Source organism: Monodon monoceros, unplaced genomic scaffold (genome assembly GCF_005190385.1).
Source record: "Monodon monoceros isolate NGI ecotype Baffin Bay Population unplaced genomic scaffold, NGI_Narwhal_1 Super_Scaffold_18, whole genome shotgun sequence".
Classification (NCBI taxonomy): Eukaryota; Metazoa; Chordata; class Mammalia; order Artiodactyla; family Monodontidae; genus Monodon; species Monodon monoceros.
This window is the reverse complement of record NW_021703774.1, coordinates 119,752,969-119,768,774: the sequence shown is the minus strand read 5'-3', so window position 1 is coordinate 119,768,774 and position 15,806 is coordinate 119,752,969. Positions and strand designations below refer to the sequence as shown.

Here is a 15,806-nt window from a genome sequence, read left to right as displayed (position 1 = left end):
TTACCTCACATTTACCCTACAAACCTTACAAAGAGGAGGTATTTTTAACTCTAGGAAAGCGATCACTGTATAATATGCATTCTTGATCTGTTTCTTTCTCCCAAACAATGGTACTGATGGTTAACACTTTTGTGGTAGCACCACTATTTCTAGTAAGTAGATTATTATGGAGTGTGCCACTTTAAAGCTGCAATACACACAAAAAATATTTTGTAGTTTACTCACCAATTCCACAAAGAATATTTTTAAAAAGCAAATCAATAATAATCAAAGTTAAAATGCCATATGTGTTTAAGAAAAACCCTATATCAGTCAAAATAATGTAATAAATTATTACAGTGGGTAAATTTAATAGCATTATGCCATATTATTGCCATTTTATGGAAATATTGTACATTTATGCCTCCTCATTTAGGATTCACATTTCTAATTAAAACAGATTTATGGTGTACTTTGGGACTAAATTTTACTTACATTTTACTTACATACATTTCTTTCAGGGCAAAATATTAGATATCTTAAATGTATACAATTTCTGTGAAATATCTTGTTTCTAACTATATTAGTAGGTGTTTTGTAGTTATTATGACTTGCAAAAGGGAACTATTTGCAGAAATCTCTCTAGGTATAGTGAAATTGGTAACTTTATTAAACCTGTAAAATGGCTTCCAAGGCTATGGTCTTTCTTTAGTAAAGAGTAACACCAACAAACTATTCTTGTAATATAATACTTCTTAGAGTAACAGCATTTTCTTTCAAAAATGTAGTTTTCATTCTTTATGATAGAAATAATTTAATATCCATGATAAATTAATAATTAGTAGATTTTAAGATATTCTTCATCACCGGTGGCTGGTCTCCATTTGAACACATCTTACATATATCATATAAGAAGAAATAAAGCATGGTAATTTTTTTTTTTTTTTCATTTTGGCCTTGTTTGTTTGAGCTGACTGGCTATAGAGAAAGATTTAACTGCAGAATTTGTTATTTCAGAGGTTGATCTGCTGCATACCAGCATGGAATATTTGTTATAATATATTTTGGAGCTTTCTAAATACAATATGCATACCAAACTATCAACTGAGTGATGTTTTCAGATGGAAAATAGGCAAAATACACCTATCCACAGGAACACTATATCTAGCATACCAACTTACCTGCCACAGAACCAAAAATTTTGAGTGCTTACCAACTCATGTAACATTAGGTAATTGGACTTTGTGTCCTTTCTGACAAACCATCTTAAAAATTTTGGCCTGGAACAGTGAAAGGAAAAGTTGCTGTATTGCTAGGCAATCCTTCGGATAGACTGTACTATCATTTTAAAGGGAATTATTTCCCAGATTGGATCTAATATTTAGCTACAACTAAAGAAATCATATGGTAGATTTACCTGTACTATGTTAGTTAAATTGTTTTTCATCACAAAACTGAGTCATCGTGGGGCAAAATTCTCAAAATGTGGGAAGAGATTTTTACAGCTTGATAACTCCTTTATTCTTTAGAGACAGGATATAGTTTAACTTTATCATTGTGGTTTACTTTTGCTTTCAAATTATAGAATTTGGCAAAAACACTTTTATTAGTTGGAGATGAAGAGAAAATTATTATTTCATGAAGGCACACCCATGCTGAACTTACAGGAAAGAGAAGCAGAGCTGCACAGCCAGTTATATTACAAGGCTCATTCCTGAAACCTGAATATCATGCGAGCAGAAAAATCTAGATATGTTATATTTTGAAGAAATGATCTGAAGGCAGTACTATTTGCTTTTTTATCAAAAGAGAAAAAAATGCATCTTTGTAAATGTGGATTGACTCTTATTGAAACAGGGAAATGAATGCTTGTATTGCAGCCTTAAAGAATCACATATTCACTGCAATATTCGTTTTTTGTAAACTACAGCCTGCAACCTAGCAGACCATGACTGAATGCTTTTGAAAAGTTGTAGATTACAAACATGAAATCACAATTAATATCCTCTAAAAGTAATTTCAGAGCTTTCACATCTTAAAAAAAGGACAATGTGTACTGCTTCACAAGGTAATGTAGCTAATCAAAAAAAGAGTAGAATTAAAGTATTTACATAATGAGCAATTCTACAGAAGGCGATCATCCCCATGTAAGCACTGCTGATTATATCCCACGCTGCTTTTAACAAACTGTACCAGATTGGATCCAGCCATCAGCACTTTCAGAGAATCCTTAAAAGCCTTTTATGGGTCTTTAAATTTATTGTAGAATGGCATTCTTCAGGTAGAATATGCTGGTGAAAGAGGACAGTGTCAACACAAGGTACCAGCAGGAGAAAAGAACGTCAGCGCTCCCGGTAATTCCATACTGGGCTGTACTTGGAGCTGGAAAGAAATGGAAAAGAATAAATCAAAATCTAATTTGTGTCTTTCAAGATCTTAACAATAATCAAAAGGCAGCCGGGTGTACTGGGGAGAACACTGGCATTGGAGTCAGACAGACTTAGGTTCACATCTGGTTCTGCTGTATGACAATGTGTGGCCTATTTGACTAACCTCTCTGAGCTTCACTTTTCTCAAGGGCAAAATAGAAATAATATAATCCACCTGGCAGGGCTGCAGTGAGAATTGGAGATGAAGCACATGTAGCACGTTGCACTGGGCTGGACACACACTAAGTATTCAACAAATATCAGCTAACATTATTATTCCTATTATATTCATTGTAAATATTTGCATTAGTGGACAATATTCATTTAGTATATATTTTAAATTTTTATTGAGATATAATTGACTTATAACATTGTTTTAGTCTAAGGTGTACAACAGTGTTGATTTGATACATTTATATATTGCAATGTGATTACTATCATAACGGTAGCTAATACCTCTATCATGTCACATAATTATCATTTCTTTTCTGTGGTGGGGACAATTAAGATCTAGTCTCTTAGCAACTTTGAAGGTATTGTTGTCTATAAACACTATGCTGTGCATTAGCTTTCCAGAACTTATTTATCTACTGATTGTTAGTCTGTACACTTAAACAACAATCTCCCCAGTTTCCCCAGCTCCCAGCCTCTCGTAACCACTATTCTACTCTCTGTTTTTACAAGTTCTACTTTTTTTAGATTCCACATTTAAGTGATATCATACATATATACATGCATATATTTTTGGATCTTTTTTATCGGTCACATACTATACAAAATGCTGGAAAAACAAAGAGATTTTCTCTTCCAATACCTTTTCCAATCCTAGGAACATTAGAATTGCATGTGCAAACTGCAGTGACACAGAAAACTGTGTATTTAAATCTGCCTGGCCAAGGGAAGGATGATTTAACAGAGAGTTTTACCAAAGGGGACCATCATTTGGGTAGGGAAAACAATATATTCAAAGGCATGAGGAAAGGAGAGAACACGGCATGTATTCTAGGATCTAAAAGTAGGTTAGTCTTGCTGGACTGTGAAGTTTGAGGCCTGGAGTGGAGAGAATTTAAATGGAACTGTAGACAGATAGAATGACCTTGCCTGTAATGAAAAAAAGTTTAGCTTTTTAGACTGAAGGAGATTTTGAAGAATTTGGAGCTGTTGAATTGTATGATTACATTCATACATTGGAAAGATCACAGTTTTATACATAGAGAAGCTCCTGTGGGTACTTGGCTAACAGTTACGTTGAATTTTCACTGAGAGGTTTCACCTAGAGATTCACCAAGCTTGGGATACTGTGAGAGTCTACTGAATGGATTCCACTTCGTTTCACAGAGGACAGTTGCCTCTTTGAATGTGAATTATATTGTGTTACAGAAACTGTCACAGGCATGCTCAGCTTTGCTTGAGACTGATTCTCATTTACCATAAGAATAAGAATAGTAATAATAAAAAACTCCACCAACATACTTTTAACTACCTCTTCTTAATGAAACCTGGATTTCATGCGCTGTTTCCTAGTAGGAAATGAATAATGCAATTAAAAAAATAGTGTTTCACCCCCAAATTCATAAATCCAGATGCTGTTTTAGTCACACTAAGTTTCAATTACCAACAGCTAGTTTTTAATGGAACTTTCACCAATGACTATATTTTCATGTTACAAGAAGAATAAATTGTGTTGTTTATAACTCTAAGAAATTAAAGGAGATGAAAGATGCATTGGCCTCTGCCAGTGGGGAGTTTTCTTGACAGTACAATTGTTGATTCTGTGTGAGTGAGATTCAAGGGCTGAGACTACTACTCTTTAGTAAACATGGAGCAAAATCAACTATTTGATGTTTTTATTTGCATCACAAATGAGTTTTAAACAAGGAGAAGATGATGAAGAAAATAAGTCTATTGTTGAACAGATAGCTTTTCAAGTTTTGATATGTAAGAAGTCTAATTTAAAACCACAAAACTCCTTAAATTATTTTCTCTTGTTCAAGACTTAGAACGATGTTTTATTTTTCTAATATAAACAAATATTTAATTGGTCTGTTACCTTCTCAGTGACAGCTATGTCAGAGTTGTTTTTGCTGTATTTTTAAGAATCTTGAGTGCAATAAAACTGGTATAATAATACAGGACTAATAATAAGCAAAGCACATAAAATGATTTCATAAATAAGAAATAGATCTTAAAAGCCAAGCACACAAAGCAAAGATAACATTTTTATATCATGACAATTTAAATAGTACATTAAGTGGGTAGAGTATAAAAGACTCTCAAAACTCCTTACTCATCCTTTAAAATGCATTTTTGGGGCAATCTTTCCTGAATTCCTTCTATTTCTCCAACAAGCTGAGCAGATTACCCTATTGTGTCATTAGGTCACAATATATATTCCTTTTTATACAACTATCATACTGCATTGCAAATATTTGTGTACATATCTATTTCTCTCACCAGAGTGTAAACTCTCCTAGGTCATGTTTTATTTATCTTAGTGTTTCCAGACACAATGTCTGGCAAGTTCTGGTACACAGCGGATATTCAAGAAATATCTGTTGAATGAACAATTCAATTAAATAAATAAATAGGTCAGAGTTAAAAGGAGTATGCCTCTCCTACAAAACAGAATCTCTTCTGAAGCAAGCCATTGTCTATAAGCTAGAGAATCTACCATACGCTTTCTTTCATTCATTCAGCAAATATTTATTAAACTAGGTGCCAGGGACTGTACTAAGTTCTGGAAATACAATATATAATAAGGTGGGTATGATCCTTTTGTTACTCAATTTCATATATCTCCATATATATTCCTTTTTTTCATATACCTTAAATGCCATCTTTTTCTCCAATGTGCCTCTGTCTTCTACTCAGCCTCCTATTGTTTTAGACATGACAAATCTATATCATATTTAAAAATTAAATATTACTTTGTAATTAACAGTATATAATTTTTCCATGGATGTCTCAAATGGATGTATTTTTTAGTTGTTTGTGAATGCAATACTTCCATTAGTCCTAAAATAAAGTAGGAGCCTTTTGCAGCACTGTTACTTGCAATTATTGAATATTATCGAAAATGTACTGTAAAGTAGCTATTGACAATTAGTAGGCCCCAAAATAAAGAGCAAAGTTAGTTAAGGGAATGTGAGGTCAGATATCTAATGCCAAGTCATATATCATGTATCATCTTTAAGTATACATCGAGCATCGTTTTTTGGTCCTGGGAATTGAACACAAGCAAAGATAAATAAAACTCAATCTCCTCTCAGGAAAGTTTCATTCTAGTTGGAGATATAAATAAAAAGGCAAATATTGAACATTAGGATTTATATAATTACTATAAGGATAATGAATGAACACAGGAGGGCTCCCCAAGGACTCATGGCAGGTAAGTAGTCCAGGCAGCAGACACAGTAACAATTATTTTTTACAAAATGCAGTGATATACACATATTAGTACATATATATATATATCTCACTTTAAAAAACTACAGCATAGTAAAGTAGCCCATTGACTTAGGTATCTTATTATTATGTAACGTTTATCTCATTGACTGATATTTATTATGTGTTTTGGGGGGACTTGTAAACTGAGTGATTTAGAGTACAAGGCTAATGGTACTAAAGTTAGGGGTCTTAGTGCTATTTGGGCCACTTAGATTTGCTTGGCATGTTAAATCCCAATCAGCTATTTAAGAAATTATAGAAAATGTTAAGAAATTAAAGAAAATAACTGTTAGCTATTAGAAATTAGCTTTAAGAATCAATTCAGATATCATCTTTAAAAAGTGAAATGTCTTTATAAAACCATATGAGAAATTAACTTGGCATTATATTTAATATCATATTTACATATCTATCTTTCCGCATTAGACCAAGAATGTCTTCAAGACAAGATTTATTTTATGTATATTTTATCACTGGTACAGAACACAGAGTCTAGTGCTTAGTAATTGTTCAATTAAGTATTTGTTGAATGATGATAAAGTTCACATCCATTTCCAATATTATCACCATAAACACATAAGGGGACACAATATCTTGACTTCTTTTTTCAGAAGAATACTTTCATGACCATATTTTATTCTTTCTTCTCTTTCTACTTTTAGACTCATTCTTACCTTCTAAGACCTGTACAGATTCAGAATACCTTCCTTCAGCATTTCAGCAGGACCAGGAAGAAAGATCATGAGGCAGATTATAGGGGAAGAGCATGTATCAAACTTTGTAGCATCATCCTCTTGCAGCAAAAGACAGGGAGTGTAGAGTAACCTGGGCCCCCATATATGGTCCTGAATTTGGAGACATCCAGCTATGTCTCTGGGATGGTCAGATCTGTTGTATGTTCCCTGCCATGTTTTTAGTTGCCTGTGAATATCATACTGCTACTCATTCTAAGTAGTATTAGAAGGGAAAGGGCATGTGATCACAGGTGTAGTTGGGCTATAGTGAGGGTTTGGTTTCCTTCTGAGTGATATGAGAAGCCACAAGACAGTTTCATGCAGAGGAGGCTAGCTGAAATTTTAAAATACACTCTTGACTACTCTGTGGACAGTAGATTGTACTAGTGTAGGCAAGAGTAGAAGCCTACGTTAGCCCCAACCTTCAGGGGTTTCCATTGCCTGTGGAGGGAAGCCAAAGTTGTGTAGCTCAGCATTCAGGGACATCTATTATCTGGTTCTAGTCAACTTATCCAGACTCCTACACACTGTTAGCTCCAGTCACATGAGCCATTTTCTAAACACATAGAGTGTTTTCATTATTCCCCGTCATTTGCACATACTATATCCTTAAGCCTAAAAGGCGTTACTTCCTATTCTCCTTCTCCACCTATCAAAGTCCTATTCCTCCTTAAAGATCTAAAATACCACCTCCTCCATAAGGCCCCCCCAATCTCTCTAATAAGAATTGTTAGTCTCCTGCTTATACCCGATTTCATAAATATATCCTTTTTTACTTATAATAAATTATATATATGTATAATATATATGTAGAAAGATATCTATATCTTTCTCTTCCACTGGACTATAAGCATGTTTAAATTATGGAACATTCCTCCTTGTCATATGTGCATTTGTATCTTATATCAAATGTGTTTAACAGATGTATTTTGAATTGAATGTGGGAAAATATTCCTAAATATGATTTGTGTAATCCATGACCACTTTGATAAAATGCCCTATTTCAATAGTTGTTCCTATGATTTCTTACTCTTAAGGCAAAGTGTGGAAGGAGGAAACTTCTGTTTCTTTCTTACTACCTATTTAATTGTCTTTGGTTTCCGAGGAGAAGAATGAAGAAAGGAGAAGACATTTAAATTGAGAAAGAAAGGAGAAAGAAAAGGGAAGGGAAAGGAGGAATAAAACAAAAGGGTGAAGATTTAAAACTAAGAGAGAGAGAATGAGAATACCCAGCCCTTGAGCAATGTGTTAGATGCTTTCAAGTTTGCCATTTTATTTAAGAAAAAGAAAGAGAAAGAATGAATGAAATGGGGTATGTCAGGGAGGCTACTTTGGTGTGGTTTACAGATCAGAATTTAAAACAAAGAACAGAAAAGGCTGGTTGTTATTCTTCCCACTTTCCTAGTAAAGCTAAAGGCACTCTAGTTTTAAAATATGATGTGCATAATACATGGATGGTAGATCCAGATTTGGTTCAAAGTCCAGCTCCGCCTCTTTCTAAATAGACTAACCTAGGCACGTTTCTTAGCTGTGCTTAGTTCAGCATCCTCAGCTGCAAATGAGGATTGGTAGTATCTCAAAAGTGACCATGAAGATTAAATGTGCTGATACATTTAAAGTACCTAGTACACTATTTAACACAAGAAAAACACTCCCTCAAGTATTATCTAAACGCTATTCATTTGCTCATTCATTTAGCAAATTTAGTGTGTGCTATGTGGGAGGCATTCTCTGAGTCACTGAGCCAAATAGAAATGCCTCCTGTCCCCATAGAGCTTTCTCTTTAGCTTGAGATGTTTTCCATGGAACAAGCCTATTTTACGTCATTCTTGATCTATACTTGGATAAATCAATGTATCTTTGGTCTTACAAAGCTGTCCTCCATTTTATCTTACAAAAATATTTATTCTCTTCATTACCTTGGCTTCTTTCAGAGGACTTTAATTTAATGCCAATTACTGCTAGATAACTGGCCAGTTTCTTCTGGTTTGCAGGCTCCTTGAAAGCAGGGAGTATGACCTCTTCCATTTCTTCTTTTCCACTGTCTCTTCCCAAGAGGAACAGTATGGTGCATGACCTTGGGTGTGGTTTCAGGGCTGATCTAATGCCAAGTTTGGTTTCAGAGGGGCTCTCTGGCATGAAGCAGAAGTGTGTGGGCTATGTGTGGGGTCCAGGCCTTTGGGATTTCTCCCCGTTGCCAACAGGAAGATCCAATCTGCACTTTAATACATATCTTACATCTTGTCTAATTATGATTATCACTTCCAATTACTTACAGCTGCTGCATATTATTTTCAGTCTTGGCAGTTTTCCCTTGTATTGCTCCAGTTTTTATTTTTAGGCAAAAGCAAATGTAACTGTGAAATATTTAGTTTGGTATAATACCAATTACTTGCCTAGGCAATTTCCTTAAATTACTGAAGCTTTAACTAAACTAGCTTTGAGTCATATTTTTAAGATTCTTGTTGCAATCTTAGGTAGAGTTATTTAGCCACATTAACTTTGCTTCCATAAGAAAAACCTGTCCTCAACTTACATTTTACTAAGGAAGCTTATACCTTAATGGGAAGTGAACTATTTACACCTAAATTAGATTTCAAATAAAAGAAAGTGATTAACGTGGATTCAAAATAGAGTGTATATTAGTCTACTGAGAAATTATGCACCATGGATTAAACCCCAAACACAGTGCAACTCTGTTTCATTACATACTGTGGGAGGAGTTTGCTTGAAAGATAGTCTAATCCTCTCTTTAGCAATGTCCACCACCCCTTAACACCATCAGCTGGTGTCAGGGATAACACATCAGAGGCTCAGATTCACACCCAGATTTTTTTGCATCATTTAATTCTGCCTAAATACTGGGTGGAGATTAGGGGAAGAGAGGAGCACCAGAATGGGATTATGCTTTACAACTGCATGTACAACTTTTGATTATGGTGTCTGGATGAATCATGCAAGCCTTAGCACAGGTGACATCATCTTATTGTTCCTTTCTGCACTATTTCTTGTGCAATAAAATGGTCCACGCCCTAAGATGGGATGTACTGCATTAAAGACACAGCACAAACCATGTCTTCTCAGGAACCATCCCACACCTATGGAACAGTGGTTTTCGGGGGGGAGGGTTTTGTTTGTGTCATTACTGCATGTTCCTATACTATAGACCCTCTAAGATCTTCTTCCTCCCCTGGGCTTGGAATTGAGGAATGCCTGAGTAGCATAGCTGTCATGTGGTAGGGCTACCAATGTATAGATTTTCAGTTGTTTTTACTCAACACACATTTATTGTGCCATACATTGTTTCCTGAAATACAGAGAAATAAACATAATATAGTCCACTTTTCAAGCAGCTCTCAGTCCTTCAGAGTAAGGCTTAATTTGTGAGCCTCTACAACAGCTAGCTCCACTCGTATTTAGGGAAAGACTTGGGTAGCTGGCTTCGAATTCCTGCCAGTCAGTCTTCTTTTTTATCTTCTTTAGAAGGAATCAGGCTAACAAGTGCACATTTGTGCACTTTTTGAAAATTAGAGGCCTAAGTTTATAGAAAATCTGTATTTAGATACTTATCCTAACATTTTAGATTTTTACTTTTTCATTTGGTCAAAAACTGAATGCCGATCTTCAGAAAGTTCTGACATTTTTTACAAACTGATCCTTCACAAGCATAAAAATGTACAATAATTTTCACAAAAAGTACCTCCATTTTGTGTTATAAACAATGAGCAGAATGGCTAGAGGAATCACACCATTCCTTTCTCTTTCTGACTCATGGAATTTCCCTGCCAGCTTGTTCTTAGTAACTACTAAGGTATTTCTCTGGCAAACCACCATCCTTGAATCCTTTTCTACTTGCTAAATAGCCATTTTGCCAAAGTTCACAGTATATAATCCTATTTACTCAGCATAAACTACATTAGGAATTTTAAACATATGTTTGTCTCTGTTATTACCTATATTCAGAAATCTGCCTATTTGTAGATAAATACTTTTTTTCTGCAAATAACCAGATGAAACTCTCCAAGGCTGTTACCTCTAATTTGAGTGAAAGAGAATAGGTAAGCAATCACCCAAATGGAAAGAAATTCTGCTGCCTTTTTTTCTGTCCTTCACAATCATTGAAAAAAAATTTCACTCTGTATTATTCATCAGTATCTTCTAAATGTGTTAGATATTTCTATTTTTTGCAAGTCAGAAGTGATATACGTGAATCTATAGTAGCTCTGTTTTGAAGTATGTTGGCAACAGAGGTAATTTTGTAGAACCCGAAATGGTTCTTTGAACTCGGGCAAAGTCCAGTTTTTCATTCCAGGTTGGTTTGCAAATGGGTTCTTTATAAGCGTCATTACATATTTTGTGTGTGTGTGTGTGTGTATATGTGTTTTAAAAGCTGCCTTTGTTGTGTGAAATATATACACAAACATACAATACAAATTGCCTTGACTATATAGATTTTAGTTTGGCCCTTTAAGGCATCATCTAGCTGAAGAAAGAAGGTTTTACAGAAATAAAATTAGAAACCCAGCTGTGTTCTTAAGGTCACTGATAGTCACTGCCATTAGCTGTATCATCACTGTGACATTGCTAGTGTGGTAAAAATGGGTGAAATTGCAAACTGGTAAACATTTTTGCAAGTTGAAGGAGTTTGTAAGATTATATATGTGTGGCTATGTGGATGTGAAATTATTTAAGTTTTTATGTAAGTGTTTAAACTTGAAGCTTTAATGATCAAATTTTCTTGTTTACTAAATTTTATTCTTTTTATCTTTTGCGTTAGGAAGGTTACCCCAAACCAGCTTCTTTTCTGTTATTCTGTAACATTGTTCTCTCAGCATTAAGGATAAAGAATTTCATAGGGTTAGATTATTTTTTTCCATTTTTTGGAATATTCCATTTACCTTCCAATTTTTTTCTTAGCTTTTCAAATGCAATAAAGACCAGTGATTACCTGGCTCTGTAGTTCTGATTTACTTAAATTGTTCCACTTGTTATGCTCCAGATTCATTCTCAGTTATTCTCAATGATTCTCTAATCATTGCCATTATATTCTGGCTATTTAAAACACCTTAATAAAATCCAGATGCCTTTGTATGGAATTCAAAACCCTCTTTAAACTTTCCCAAAGTTACCTTTCCAGTCCTATTGCTGGCTGCTCTCTGACACAGCAGGCACACTAGGCAGGAAGGCTCTCCATTCTCAGGGCACACCCAGGCCTTTGCTGTATTTGCAGATTTGCTCACACTCTGCCTTCATCTGGGATGGGCTTCTGCATCGCTACATGTTGGAATAGTACCCATCTTTCAATGCTCATCTCAAATGCAACCTGCTCACAAAGTTAGAACCTGTCAGAACTCTAAGGGATACTGCGGATCATTAAATGCAAACCTTCACTTTGTAGATGAGGAGATGAGGCTGGTAGAGATTGAATGATGTGCTTAAGTCAGAGGCAAAAATAAGACTAGAACTCAAGTATGCTGAATCTCTATGCTTCTACTCCTATGTGGTATTATTAAATTACTGAATTACCACCTAACTCTAGTTGGAATTCATCTGCCAGTTCCTCTTTTGTCCCATAGCCATTTACTTTTACTTATACTTTATCACTCTGGTGTTCATCTCCTTCAATAGAGTCTAAGTTTCTTGAAAACAATGGTAATATTTAATTTACTTTTGTATCACTCACAGGATTTAATCAAGTGATTGGCACTGTCAAAATATTTATTATAGAGAACTATAAATGAATTATTTTAACTTCTGCAGTTTAATGAGGTTTTACTATAAAGCTCAAGAAAAAGGTAATATCATCAATCAATAATTCAGGATTTGGAAACATTGACTACCATTGCAAAGGAAGGTTGGTTCTAGTTTAGAGAAAAGAAGAAACTTGTATTCTTTGATGTCTCTGAAGACATCATACCATAAACATACAGAGTTAAATACACACACACACACACACACACACACACACACACACACACACACCCTCCAAGAGAACTGTTAAAGAATCCCTCTTGTCTGTGATGTCTACTTGAATTTGTTAGTTATGGATGGAGACTATATTTATAACAATCAAGCACACCATGTACTAGCTTAGTCCCTCTGTGCCTCAGTTTTCTCCAGCTGAACAAAGGGGATAAAAGTATCTTCCTCATAGTGTTGTTGTGATAGGTAAATGAGCCAACTAGGTAAAGTGCTGAATACAGTGCTAATTTAAGCATTAAATGGTAGCTTTTAAAATACATTGGTATTTATACAAGACATACCAACGGAAGCCCCTACCTTGGTCCAAGAAGAAATATCCAAGTTGTTGGAATAAAGTCTTGTGTGCCTCAAAGTCCTATACATTTGAAACAGTAACAACCATACCAAGAATATGCTCCATTTAAAGCACAGCTCTAAAGGTACAGATCAGAAAATTCACTCATTAAACAAATAATACTTGATTACCTATTAATACTTATTGAGCACTTCTATGCCCATTGTACTGTTCTGTGTGCTGGGGTACAGTCTTCGTATATTGGTATAATTCCTCACAGTCCTCTAAGTAGATCACAATACTCTGAACAAACTCTACCCTTTACCCCGCTGGGCTGCAATCCTTGTTTCTTCTACTTGGCATCACCCTTTTCCACTTCCTCCCAATTTTCCAGCCTCTGTATGAAATAATTTTCCTTCTCCTTAAGAACTTAGTTCCAGGGTTACCTCTGTGATAACTTACTTGACCCTTTAACCATTAATTCTTCCTCCCTTGAGACTCCTTTGTATTTCAAACTCCTCTCTCCTGACCTTGCTCACAGACTTGCCACCTCACCTAGACTGAGTTCCTAAAGGGCAGGGATCATGTTTTGTTCATCTTTCTTTGCTTCTCTTTTTCTCTTCCCCAGAGGCTAACACAGTGACTGCTCCTAATAAGAGCTTCAAAAATAGCTGTTCTTTTTATCTTCATGAGATAAATTCGTCAAGTATGTTTCACTCACCTTTTGTGTCTTGCCTTACATAGTCTCATTACCTTTTTGTTTTAGCTGGTGCTATGACCACCAGCTGTGTGCAGGGCAAATGATTCTGAGATGCGTTCCACCTGGCTCCTCAGAGGATTCCCCCCACCCACCCCCGCCAGTGGGATGGAGCCCAGTGACCCACAGCAGGGACCAGCTCAATAACACGTTCTTGGACTGGCTTTCCCTCCTTCCCTGTTTAACTTGTTCCAATCTCCCACCACTCTTTCTTGAAATTCCTTTCCACAGTAATCACTTATAAGTGAGCTGCTCATTTTGGCAGGACCCAGACAAAGATAACACTCTTCTATGAAGAAGAGAAGAGTAGCAGGTTATTAATACTGTGCAATTTCACATTCCCCCACAGAGCATGGTGCTTTGCACATAATAGGTGTGCAGTACATTAATTTTGGATAAATAAGTCAATTGAAAGTCAACAATTATCCTATCTCTTTTCTTCCAGTTTTCTTGGCTCACGGTAATTCAGTTGCATCACTTTTCTGAGGTTGGCATTAATTATCTTATTAGGCACATACCCTTAATAATGAAAAAGGGGCCTTAAAATCTTAATTAAATCTGATATTTTTTTCCTCATAGATTTTATCCCTGGAATATTATCCACTGTTTTATGCTACCATCATTTTGGTTTCTGCTACAACAGCAACGTTGCCTAATGAAAGTTCTGTCTCCTATTATATTTCTTAAATATTTTAAAGCACTCATGGTCCTTATATTTTTATTATGATTTCAGCTATAAAATACTCCTCTCCCTACAACATCAAAATGCTCTTTTCTCGAGCCTCCAGCTTGCCTTACATTTTCTACCTAAAGTGATCCAACTTCTAATATGGGAACATGGTATATACAACTGCTATGAAAGGAGCCTGAGGACATGCACACAAAAATCACATGCTAGGGAATTTTAGTCCAAAGGAAAGTCCAGCAAAGGATGAAAAGAAAAAAGGTGACTGCATTTGCATAGTGATTCTAGCAATGAACATATTCTGCAATCTGAATTCATGTTTATTTTAAAGTATGATTAGTAATTTTCTTTCTGGAAAATAAAGACAATATGCTGCTCATAACTTTTCTGGACACTAATCAAATATTTAAAAAAGAAGGGTGGGGGTTTTTTCAACTATTACATCAGAACACCTCACCTCTGCCTCACTTTTATAGATATTGCAAATTTGGCCACTTACATTACTGTTTGAAAGAGTTTTTGACTGAAACTTAAATAAGGCTTCCTGGGACTACATTGATAAGTTATTCAGTCTATCAGCTGATAAGTTTATACCCACAGTTCCTTTGATCACAAAACACTAGGAGAAGCCTTGTCATTTCTTAAGGCAAGACTTTATTGAGATTCCTCTACTTTAGCAGCATTTTCAATTATCCTTAACCTAAATATATGCACTTGAACCTCAAACTGGAAAATTAATCTTAGATAAGTCAGAAAATGAATAACTTAGGAATAACTGACTTTTGTAACAGTAATCACATTATTTATTCAACAAGCCTGCTGAGCACCTTCTTTGTAACAGTCATTGTGCTCAGGGTTGAATACACAAGGATAAACAGGACCTAATCTGGGCTTTGAGGAACTTACATTCAAGTAGAAACAAAACATTCTACTCTAGAAGAAAAGGGATGATTTTCACCAAATCAAATATTATTAGAATTCTAGGGTTAAAGGAACTTTGAGACTCTATTAGCCTTTGTCAAACTATAATCAAATCAGAAATCTAGTTAGAGAAAGACATTTTAGGGTTATGCCATTTTAAAGCCAGAAGAATCTGAGGCCTAGAGAGGAAAGACCTACATAGACAAATAATGCAAGTCTCTAGACTTTGAGTTTGGTGTCCTTTCCAGAACACTGCACTGCCCACATTAATTTATTTAGTATCTTGTTTCATGTTTTTATAGCTCTCACTTGCTTATTAATATTGAATGTATCAAATACAACCTTAAAATGTTTCTAAATAGAAAGTGATAAAAATAATTGTATAGTCTAGTAAACTATACAACAGTGACACACCACTTTAGTCATCAATAAGATACAGAATGAGTTTTTCTATATACACGCTAACCATGATACAATTATTTTGAAATATCAAATGTTTGAAATAATTTCTAAGATCTGTAGTCAATGTATGTTTTATTTGCATCTCTCATTGGGTGCTCAACTTGGACTTTTTTCATCCATCCAGCATATGAACCTC

The 15,806-nt window shown here is 35.1% G+C and overlaps 1 protein-coding gene across 2 annotated transcripts in view; it reads right to left on the bottom strand.

Annotated features, from left to right (window-relative positions):
* Positions 1-1,362: 1,362 nt before the first annotated feature.
* Positions 1,363-15,806, bottom strand: part of NEGR1 (neuronal growth regulator 1) — a 902,823-nt gene continuing 888,379 nt past the window's right edge. The window contains exon 6 of one of the 2 annotated variants that reach the window (XM_029230110.1): positions 1,363-2,361. In XM_029230110.1, the coding sequence (XP_029085943.1) occupies positions 2,237-2,361 (125 nt within the window). In that variant the 3' untranslated portion in view covers positions 1,363-2,236. The remainder of the gene's footprint in view (positions 2,362-15,806) is intronic. The other variant, XM_029230109.1, reaches the window with a different exon arrangement.